The sequence below is a fragment of the Aythya marila genome (genome assembly GCF_965140915.1).
Source record: "Aythya marila genome assembly, chromosome: 7".
In the NCBI taxonomy this organism is placed as follows: domain Eukaryota; kingdom Metazoa; phylum Chordata; class Aves; order Anseriformes; family Anatidae; genus Aythya; species Aythya marila.
In genome coordinates, this window is record NC_139048.1 from 33,035,528 (window position 1) to 33,047,348 (window position 11,821).

The following is an 11,821-nucleotide window of genomic DNA, read 5'->3' on the forward strand; positions in this document are numbered from 1 at the left end:
GTGTTTCAGCCAGTGTAAGGGAGGAGAATGGCAAAGGACACGGCCGTTCTGCCACTCTCCTCGAGGGAAAAAGGGAAAGAGCCTCCCTCCTTCCATAGGCTTTGGGGCGAGACAGAAAAAGGCAGTGGTTTCATTCCCTGTCCTGAACCATTTAACAAGCTTCCTGATCCACCCACTTTGTAACACGTAAAGCGTCTTTGCTGGTATGAGAATTGAGAGCATTTTAAGTTAAAACGAAACTGTTTTTAAACAAAACAAATTGTCTCTAGTGAGTGTTGTGCTCTGTCTGAAGAAGGACGCTGAGGTTATAGCCTCCACGTCTAGGAGATCTGACACTTGATATGCATGCTGCACAAACATGGGCTGCTTGTAAACCTCACTGCTCCACGCTGGGTAAGGAGAAAAAAAAAACAGCAGAACAACAGAGAGGAGTTTTCAGTGGCACGAGTTTTTTTGAGGTACAAAAAAGAACAAAACGCAGGTTAAATGGAGTTCACAGGAATCTAATCTTTAATTAATCTTTGAAATAAATGCCTGACCTCACACATACTTCACAGTTAAAACTCAGCATTCCTGAAGGGAGCTTTGCTGCCTAATCCAGCAAGTACCCTCCTGGCCTCCCTCCCTTTTTTTAAGCTACTACACCATCTGAGTCCATTCCATCAGATAGTTTAACAAATAGGAAATATTCAAGAGGTTTCCATAAAAAAGACGTGCCTCGAAGTCCCACAACACAATGTGTTGCAGTGAGCATCTGGCACGAACTAGTCTCAGGAATAAAATATGTTCAGCTGGTAGCAGTCTTCAGCTTTTACTGTAGGAGATGAAGAACAGACATGAATGGTTTCTGGAACATTTCCCTAAATGTAACATATAATTAATATACACTTACATTATACTGCAGCTTTTAAGACCAGTTGAAGCACTCCCGCAGAGGCAAGAGGTGTCCAAACCACAGCACCAACCACACAAGCTGAAAAAAAAGTGTGAAAAAAGCCCCGTTCTCTCTTATTTCCAGGCCTTTTTAAGTATTGTCCTGTTCTCCACTGAGCTTGGACCAGGATTTTGGTGAATACAAAGCAAAAGCTGCTACCAAGAGGGGTGCTCCTCTCTGCACCAGCTGCTGGCTACAAGTGACACAGGGCCCTGCACTCAGCTCTGCGTTTGTACAGTGGGTTAGCCCTCGGTCTGTCTTTCCCTGAATTACAAGAAAAGCCAAGTTTGATCAGCCCAGCCTTGCTTTAAAACATTCACGTGGAGGCCCTCAAGGGTGGAATATTTAAATACGAGGGGAAAACAAACAAAACATTGAAGTTCTTTTTCTACTTGAACAGAGTAGATACTTGGATAACTGCTGGAGTTATTAGAAAAATATGACCTTGTATTTTAAATTATATGAGTTAGGGGTAAAAATGCACCCTGCCTTTAACTGCAATAACACAAGAACAGCGTACAGCCCTCTGACGACCTGTGGGCCGTCCCACCGTCAGGACGAGGGAAAAACTGAATTGAGGTACTGACAGTGGAAAGGAAACTCGTAAAGGCTGACTAGACAAGTAGGAAAACAAACAGTGCACACACGCATTCACACACACGTGCCCACACGCTCCCTGCATGCATGCAAAATAGATGCTCTAGTTTTGAGCTTTGCTGCCTCTCATTTCCAGGCCCCGTGTCTTGGCCTATTTGCTTGTGGTTAGCAGTCAGCCAGCCCGTTCTGCACAGCAGTCTGCAAACGAGAGGTTTTTACCACACATACACGATGTACTTTCTTGCTTGCATATGCTCCTCCCTCAGCCCCTCTCCAGTTAAAAATGTTCTCATTTTCTTGAGGTTTGCATAAGAAACCCATAGTTGGGCTGTTCTCATTCAATGCCCTCCATTTCTGTAAAAATCTTCCCATCAGCTCGATAACGATAAGACTGCCCGCATGTGGCGGCTCGTTACTGCACACCCTTGTCACTGCGCTTTCCCAGAGCTGGCTGACCTCTCCGACTCTTCTCTCTACGTATATGGCTTGATCGTGTGCTCAGCCTATATTTCATCTACAGCACTGGCTTGTAATCCTGCCACAGACACAAGAAATACAAAGGCAAGCTCAGTGTGTGTTTTGGGGCAGAAACACAGCCTGGTCTTCCATGAAGGAGTAAACAGGGGGCTAATTCAGAACAGGGCAAAAGTGATGGTTTGTGTAAGACCAGGAACACGGCCAAACCAGCAGGTCCTTAATGAGAATCAGCTCTAGTAGAGAAGTTTGCAATCCACAGCATCAAATCAGACATTTGAACAGTGCTCCTGAGGATCTGCAGCAACTTCAGAGAGGTGCCTACCTGCAGCGCTGGCTGAGAAAGCTTCAGACCTTCCTGACCTACACAAGGAGCTGTTTATGGCACCTCAGGCCTTGAAGCAGTGTTTGGAGCACTATCCCATGGCACCTCTACACCCTACCACTTTTTAACAGTTGTACAAAGAACAGAGCATCTCCTCCCACCTTGAGCAAGAAAGTCCGCTGCTTTCTTGCTTGTCATTCTGGCGCTTCAAATGCTCGTGTGTTTTGATTGATGGCACATGGGAAAACACTTTCACAAGCATTTATTTTGGTAGAAGTTGTACCGTGTATCATATCTTAGTAAGACAAAACAGAATTCTAAGGACTCTGAACAAAAACATTTAGTCAAGGTAGTCCATTTATTGAGCCTCTATCTGTTAGGGAAAGAAAACACTGAGCAACACATAAAATAAATAATGAAAATAGAGTTCCCTTCATACAGATAAGGTTTTCTGGGGACAAAGGTTACAAGAGAGAAAAAGTTTTCTAAGTGGAAGAACGTGCCTCAAGTTTCTTCGAAAATTTTTGCCAGAGCAACAGATTCTCTTTGAAGAAACCATTTTTGTGCAGCACTACATTTAGACCGCATCTCAAAGGGAAAAATAGAAGGAGAAAAGGTTTATATTTACATACAGTACAAGCAATACAAAGCATCCTCTGGACATTCACTTTACATTTAAGGTTTAGACCATTAGTGTGGGTGAGCTACTAAAGTGGAGTGCTCTGTTTTTCAAGAAGTTGCGTTACTGCAGGCTCTAGTTGGACTGCCTAACTGTGGGCACCTCAGTTTTATTAATCGGCACTGAAACTGTCCGGCAGCACTGGTTTTGACAGAGATCATTTTAATAATGCACATTTCCTTCAAGGCAAGTATTTATACAAATGGCCCCAGTTTTGCTCTCAGCCTCTCCATTCTTGCTGGAAGAAGGCCCACCATCTCCTTACTGAGCTCTAGTTCAGTCTCAACAACCCGGACAGCATCTGGGTGCTTCTCGCAATAGTCTATCAGAAATGTGTAATATTCTAATGATGTCTGCATATTTTCCAGTTGCTTTTTGCTATCTGAAGTAATAAGCTTACTATAGAGCCGCGCGATATGAAATTTAGCCACCATTGCAGGGCGGAGAACATCTTCGTCGAGCTCCTCAGGAAACACCTTATCTGGGTCCCTCAAAGAATCTAAGAAGAGTTCGTAATACTTGATTGCTAACTGAGCCAAGGAATTCACTTTTTTTATCGTGTGGGAGTCAAGCCCCTCTAACCTGTTACCAATAGATACCTTTAAATCCATCATCTCGTAATAGGTCTCGGCTAGTTCAAACTGAAGCTGCCTACTGATCAACAGGTAGTACTGCGGGTTCAAGTCTGCGTATATCGGCTCCAGCATGTCTATCCTACGCTTGTGCATTTTGCAGCGTCTCTCATAGTCTTCTTCGAAGAAAGCAAGGACCTTAAACAACGCACTGTGATCCTGAACAATCTCAATATGGTCAGTAACATAACCATCAACCTGGAAGAACTCTTTTGCTTCCTGAACATAGTTCTGACCCACTAGAAATATCTCCCTGGCTTCCTGAAAATCTAACGGATACACGCTGCTCACTTTCTCTTCCATGGCTAAGACAGAGTCACATATATCGCTCGTCCCAAAAAGGACAGCTTTTTTCCTGTCGTTCTCGTTCTCATCTTCCTCTATTCTCCTTTGGGCTTTAAGTTGCATTTGCTTGAATAAATCCATCTCTCCAATGTCATCCTGAAAAGACAAAGCATAGTAATTAAAAGTGCACGTGCCTTACAAAGGCAGGCTTACACTGGATCATTTTATTTACAAGTTACTTTTCAAATACAAACTAGCTAGCAGCAAAACACAGAAGACACAACTTGCACATTAAACCTTATATTCACTAACAAAAATGTAGATTACAAGCTTGATTATGTAAAAACACAGGACAAAAACAATTTAAGTCTCCCTACTCTGTGTGACAACGTAATCAAACCAATAAATGTAAAGCCATACGGCCCTGCTTCTGCAGAGCATTTAGCATGAAAACACCAGCAGGCGAATGTGCTGCGTTATCAAGAGGATGTTCTTACTGACCTGCCAAAATCAAGCCATGAGCAAATTCAAGGGAGGAGAGGAATTGGTGAAGTTGCTGTACAAGCAGCACACTGATCACGTTAGCGAGCTTTTCTCCCATCCATGCTTATTTCTAAGTACTGCATTAAAGCCAAAACATGCTACGAAATACCTGCTAGATTTCAAGCAGCTATTTTATTATTCATTGGGCAATTGCTTATCATTTGCTACCAGCTATGAACTGACTCCTGCTACAAGCATCAAAACAGACTTTTTCTTTTTAGCAATCTATTCCACAGAACAGATTTTGAGTTACCTCAAGTAATTTCCGAGCACTCTGCAGAAGATTCAAGCAATACTTAATCCAGCACCTTGCAATTTCAGCTTTTCTCTGTCGAAGGTCCTGCTGGTCTTGCTCATTTTCATCTAGTTAGTGGAAATAAACGCAGAAGAACATTAATACCTGAGCACTCCAGTAATAACCCCAAATGTTACATGCAAAGGAAACATTACTTGTAGTTAATTATTTTTTCTTCCTTGTTGGACAGATACACGTTCACTGTGTTAGGTCATTATACAACTCTGTAAACAGCTGGTATGCTTCTACATGCCTACTGAAAACATCACCTCATTTTTTACTTTAATGACCATATTCAAGAACTCTGACAACTGTGCAGACAGGTAGCTACAGAAGCCCATAAACACGGATTCAGACCTACTGAATATTTTATAACACAGGCTGTTTGAAAACCCCTGGGTTTTTACAGGCCTAAGAGATCAGCATAACCCAGCTCTGACAGTCCCGTTCCCTTGAAACTGAAAGTCTTTTGGACACCATCACATAAGTACATCCTCAAAGGCAACTGCATACAATTCTGTATTTTTGAGCAAGAAAAAATACTAAAATCATTGTACTATCACTGAACTTCAATTAGGTAAAATTCATTTGAGTCTATTCAGGTTATACTTTGTGTGAATTAACAATATGGATGGCTTCAAGTGCTAGAGCTCTAAACAGCTCAAACCATTGAAGTTTAACAATATAATTCACCGGTTAAAGTCAGAGTTACGAACTCACGCTGGGACTACCCTGAGTACTCCGTCAGTTAAGCTCTGTTTTGAAGCTTTCATTTGCCCAAGACATGGAACATAAGAAGCTGTGCTGTAGATAAGCAAAGCATAATCCTACAACGATGACTTATGTTGCGTACTGATGCTATCACGTAACCACAGGTCCTTAAAATTGCGGTCAGTTCTTTAGAAGTCTTTTATTGATCTTTGTGCTGAACAGTGAAGTCGTTCCTTTACATAAATACCCCAAACAACAAGGGTGATATCTACAACTTCAAAAATAGCCATTAATGAGGCTGCAGCATTCAGCAACAAAAGGCAGTACAAGTACCTTCTCGATTTGTGGTTTTTAAGAACTGCAGTTTCCTGCCCCCTTCAAAAACTATGCCCAGGAAGCACCCCCTTTGGTTCATTGAATCATCCTCCTCTGATGGTTTACAACAAAAGTAAGCTGGATATTAAGCACAGATACAGTAACAAGTGGGTGAACTGCCACTACTGAAAGCATTAAAATTTAAAACTATTGTTTTAAGTTTCAGTTTTTAATCTTCGCCACTTTTACAGTAAATGCAAACCTTATCTAACTCTTTCTGGTATGCTTTCTGAAACATCATCAACAAGCACTCAATTTTATTTTCGAAGGGTTTACTCATAGCTAATCTTAAGCTGCAGTAGCAGCAGCTCTTCAGAGACATTCCAGTTTATTAACAAAAGAGATTTTTGAAAATTAACACCAGAATATGTTTTGTACATATTTATAGGCTTCACTTTTAATGCCTGTATGAATGATGCATAATTCACCGTATTTTATTGTTGAACACTTGTACGAACTTACTGTCTTCAGCAGATGGCACCTGGCCAGCTTGGCTAAAGATGACACTGGCTGCTGCTAAACAATGTCGGGACTCCATGAAGCATTGCTGAGAGAAACAGAAACGGCAGCGTTTGACACTGGAACAAGCAACACAAGCACTGCTCTCAGCTTGAGTACACCCCTCACCTCAGGCAGCACGGAGACAGGAGTACAAAGCAAATTACAGAACTGAGAGGCTCTCAAGAATATTCCCCTGGATGCTGGAAGAAAAGAATGTTTCCACATGTACTACTGAACGCAGTATTTTCTAACTATTTTCTGCCTACCACAGCCATAAAAGCAAGCCACTCTTTTAATATTCTTTTTTATATTAGACTGTGAACGTTTTCAGACTGCTCTGATCTATGCTACTATCACTTCCTGACATCTTCTGGTGAAGACTGTATCAGATGGCGTTAGTCAAAGGGAGCTGGACAAACAAGTCGATACATTAAAGTCAGATTTGGACTCCTTTACTTATATTTGCCTTGTTTAATGATTACTCTTGTGAATGCATCAAAACCACATGGAAGTGACAAGTTACTCTTCATATGAGCATGAACTGGTTTATGTATGGCAGAAGTTTTTAAGGATCAGGAAAAAGCACCTGAGTAGTCTGGAACTTCAACATTCCTAACCAAAATGGAAGCATTTCCTAACAGGACTGATTATTTAGAGTCCAGACAGATGTGCAGAAATAACAGTTATCATCTTACAGTTAGCCTTAATGTTCACGTAGGCTCAGTTCTTAAACACGTGCCAAAATACAAAGGATAATGATTTATATGGAACATACAACGTGCAATACCTCAGCCCTAAGACGCCTTTGTTTTCAGACTCTGTATGATAAGAGAACAATATAATTAGAAAGAACAATTTAAGATTAAGCAATTATGACCTAGTAAATTTCACTTACAAGCATCATGTCACATCACTGCTGAGATGTTCATTAACTACACAGCTTTCCTTGTCTAAAGCCCTGTCCGTTTTCCCTGTTGTCATCACTATGCCACAGAAAAAAATTAAAAAACAAGGCTTCTATGGCTTCTTCAGAAAAAAATAATAGCTGTCATGTCAGAAGACAATCCATGGTTTAATAAGAGGCCACTTTTAATTTAACAGGGAGCCCTGCTCCAAACAGCTGTTTAAACAGTAGTCTTACTTGCTAGCTATGTTTACAATATAATTACAGCAGAAAAATCACTATATTACCTTAGAGAGATAGTACTGTGACAGCGTAGCAGCATTGAGTGCCCATTCCACGGGGTAATAGCCACAGTACTCAAGCTGTCGTTTCAGAGTAGTATGGCAATACTGAGCAGCCTTCTCAGTCATCTCTAGGTGTTGGTAGATTTGGGCCAGATAATACAGCGTATGGGTATAGGCTTTTTCAAATCTGAAAAAAGAAACTCCTTAGATTTCGTCATTTTCTACTCCCTAAATACACCCTCCTAGGTAAGAAAATAAAAATTACAAAAATTAGAATATGCTGCTATGTACCCACCTTTTTGATCTTTCTTGGTCTGTGAGTTTTTCTTCTTCGGACATGAAATGTTCACTGGGATCCAGGGGAGGATTTCCATCCTGCAGGAATACACCACCTATTTAGTCAACTGCATTTCTCCTACTTTGTGACACAGCGCTCCCTCTGCTGGCTGCAGACTGCTTTATCACTTTGCAATCCTAAATTCAACAGAACTTCACATAACGCATCTACAGCTATCTGAATGTCACATCTCTGCAGCAATTCCACATCATTCAAGAAATCTGGGGGGTAGGGGGGAGAAGACCACAATTTCACACAGAAGTACACCGTGTTCAGCTTGTAAAATATTTCTGCCTGCATACTTCAAAATAACGCATGCTACCTGCCCCAGAAATACTCACCCTGTATTTTTACAGGACTACAATTGGGTGTCTTTAGATTATGTAACAACATAATGGCTTTTTAAAAACGATGTTTTTAAAGCATCAGTTTAGCACTAAGCTTGTCTTCAAGTGTGAAATATTCGTTCGCCCAGCAGCATTAATCAGTAACAAGAAAACATCCTGCAGGAAGTAGCGCAGAGAACATTACATGCAGAGCACTCAGCAGACCTGCTGCAGGGACTGCTCTTGCCACTTTGCAATCACTCCCTTTATTCACAAGCTGCTGAGGCTGTTCACTCAAACATACAAATGAGACAACAGCCAATGTTTTTGGAGGATGAAGCTGATAAATCTTGATCTAAGACACGACCTACATGCAAATTTATTAATGAAAATGAGTGAATTATTACTGAAATACTTCGTTTTGTTTTTGTTTTTTAAACCAAAAGCTCCGTCATAATCCTCGTGTATATTGTGGTATGTACGAAGTAATTATTTTCTTCATACGAGAAGAATGCAATCCACTGAAATACGTGGTAGTAGCTGTTCAAAACCATAACCACTGGAGCAAGACACAATCTTTTAGAGGTGCTGTGGAAGCTAACAATATCGTGCTTGGCTGGGTATATCACTGATGAACATCAGGAATTAATTAGAGTGAGGGTCTGTAGAGAGGTACAGTGTTTCTAGTTAAACCAACTGATTCAGAGGGTGGAGAACAGTCTTGGTAACACAAGTTATTTTTTACACCCTATTATCCATTACCTCTTCTCTAAGTGTAGACTAGCACGGTTACAAAGGCAGTACTGTGGCAGGAAATAACCCACAAAGAATAACCCATCTTAAAATTTCCAGAATAACTTATTCTGTAATCCATATTCATGTAAAACTAATTTAATGCAGCTAACTTCATACTGCTCCTTTAAGCTCACAAATAATTTTAGCTCGCTCAGGAACTCTTCCACCTAACAATAGCACAAGGGAGCCTTTGTTGACATACAGCAGAATCCACGACTCAAAAGGTTGTTTAATATGCAAGAGGGGTATAACTGCTTGTAAGATTGTCCTCTTTGAAATGAACTAAACTCCTTGCCTCTATGCAATATTACATTGTGCATGGTCAGACCAAGCCATGCAAACATTGCACTTTATTTCCCTTATCTGACTGAAAGTTTGACATTTCACAGCATTCCCAAAACAAGATTAGCACAATCTCAATTAGAAACCAAGTTCTACTTGTCTTCAATGTGGAGTATCACCTCAAAGATCTTTCATCAAGGACTTTTTTTTTTTGAGCAAAACTATTTTTCTGAGTAAACCCATTTTGAAACTAGCAAGTGAGCCTCCTCTGCTAGCAGCACAAACTCAAAAGTATCACAGCAGCGAGTATAAAGCTCAGAAACTCAAGTTCCATTGTATGTTTTTTCCAAGACCAATGAAACTGTAAGTGATGCACAAAAGTAAGACCTGTCAGAATATTAATAAATACAGTACCTCTTTCATGTATTGATTATACAAGGCTTCGGCAGATTCCAGGTAAGTTTGTGCAGTTTTAATTTCATCCCTTTCAGACCACAGGATACCTAGATTGTTCTGAATTTAAAACGAAGAACAAAATAGTTATTTTTTAATTACATCACACGTTTTATCCAATTAACTTATCAGTCTTCATCCCCATATATGTATTTTAAAATCATACATTTCAAAAGGCAACCCATTTTATCACAAGTTGCTCAAAGCAGAAGGTTCCCACAGGGGCAAATACATACAAATATCATCTCACAAAGCGTAACTTTCTGTGTTTGCTCTCCTAAATTAGGACTGGTGTGTTCAAATAAAGTTTTTTCAACACAGTATGCTCTACATCTGATTCAAGCATCTTTTAAATCATTCGCTATCAGATTAGATATTTGTCATAACAACTTTGTGGAAAAATTTAACAGGGAAAAAGTGCTAGGAATGATTGCTCGTACACTTTGACTACGAGAAGAGATGAAAGGAACTACTAAGACGTAAAAGCTATGGATTGCCACCTTTTGATTTATATTACAGGAAAGTACATAGGAACGTGTTACTGCAGCTGTAAACCTACCTTTTACAAAAATAAGACAAAGGTATTAATAGTGATCGATGTCTACTGTGCTGATTTAATTCCTAGCCAGTGTTATTACAAAATCAAGATTAAAAAAAAGTCCTTCAAAAAAGCTACTATGCATAGTTGTACGCCAGCCTCGTGGCCCTTTCATTTCCATTCCTTTTATTATTTTTACAAGAAAGCACCACATAGCATGATGTTTATGAACATTTTACCCACTGCTGAGCACTGGAACTGACCAAATTTAATTAGACAGAAGTTGCCATATATACCCTTATGTAAAAGGTCAAAAATTACAGGTAGGACTACAGGAACAGGCCCAGCAGGAAAAAGGAACACGCCTCCCCTCCAAACAGCACAAGTGCAGTGACAACATAATTTGCAGTCCCTAGAACACGCTGATGTAGAATTACAGCCACGGTGATTACTACTGCGTTCATACTCAGGTTTGGTGGCTTTGTGGTTTTTAATTTAAATACTCAAGTCTTTTACAGCGCTTGGGATGGAAAGCTGAGGGCACGCTCATCTAGCAGCAGTGCTCACAGCTGCACGCCTTGCACTGGGCGGCAGGTGATGGCAGCCCTGTCTGCTGTTGGACAGAGATTTTGTTAACAGTATTATCTACTTCAGTTTTAGGGAGTGAATGTTATTACTTCTAGACTCTCAAGATGGTGTTTACTTGTCTTGAATAAAATATAATAGATTAAGAAATAACAGGCAATGCTGAAAAGCGAACAAGCAAGCGATTTTAGGAATAATTTACCTTTTCAGGACACTGCATAAATAAAAGCATCCCCCAGCTCGCCTTTGACAGCAAGTGAGGGTTAAGGAGTACCAGTTACGGTCTGGACACACTGAAATCTTCTACTATTCTTGCGAATTCCTTATGAATCCCTGCTTCCCTATCCGGAGGAGGAGGCTGCTTTGCCAACACCTGGTTTACATCCAGAGAACACACTGCTAATGCTCAGCGAGCGAGCAGCACACCTCCACACCCCTGAGGAACCACTCTTTCGGGCGAGAAGCGAAGGGGCTGGAGAGGAGCAGCTCCCTCCCAGCGCCCCTCCGCCGAGCTCACAGCACCCAGGGCCCCCTCAGAGCCCGCTGCCCACCTGGGCCTGGATGTAGAGGGAGACGCAGTCCGGGGAGAGGCGGTGCGGCTGCAGGAGCTGCGTGCAGCGCTGCAGGTGCTCCTCGCCGGCCGACAGCTCCTCGGTGTCGGTGTGGTTGACGCCCAGCTCGTACTCCAGCACGGCGCGCCTCACGGCCAGCAGCCGCGCCTCGCCTCCCTCCTCGGCGGCGCTCAGCTGCTGCTTCACCTCCTGCAGCAGCGCCCGGGCGCTGTACTTGGAGCGGTAGGGCTCGCTCTCCGGGTCCTTGCGCGACTCCACGGCCGACAGGGTGCGGGCGCTGCGGAACTTCTCGCAGGCCTCGGCCCACCAGCCGCCCGCCGCCGCCATCTTGCGGCCCCGCCGCCCGCCCGCGTCAGCCCCGCGCCGCCTCAGCCCCGGCCCCTCCCTCCGCCCC

The 11,821-nt window shown here is 42.0% G+C and overlaps 1 protein-coding gene across 1 annotated transcript; it reads right to left on the reverse strand.

Annotated features, from left to right (window-relative positions):
* Nucleotides 1–1,711: 1,711 nt before the first annotated feature.
* Nucleotides 1,712–11,769, reverse strand: KIFBP (kinesin family binding protein). Its single transcript, XM_082765372.1, has 7 exons — nucleotides 11,407–11,769; nucleotides 9,694–9,792; nucleotides 7,835–7,914; nucleotides 7,543–7,726; nucleotides 6,313–6,397; nucleotides 4,723–4,832; nucleotides 1,712–4,082 (listed from the first exon to the last, which is right to left on the reverse strand). The coding sequence occupies exons 1-7, from the start codon at nucleotides 11,752–11,754 to the stop codon at nucleotides 3,204–3,206; spliced, it is 1,785 nt and encodes a 594-aa protein (XP_082621498.1). The 5' UTR covers nucleotides 11,755–11,769; the 3' UTR covers nucleotides 1,712–3,203.
* Nucleotides 11,770–11,821: the final 52 nt, after the last annotated feature.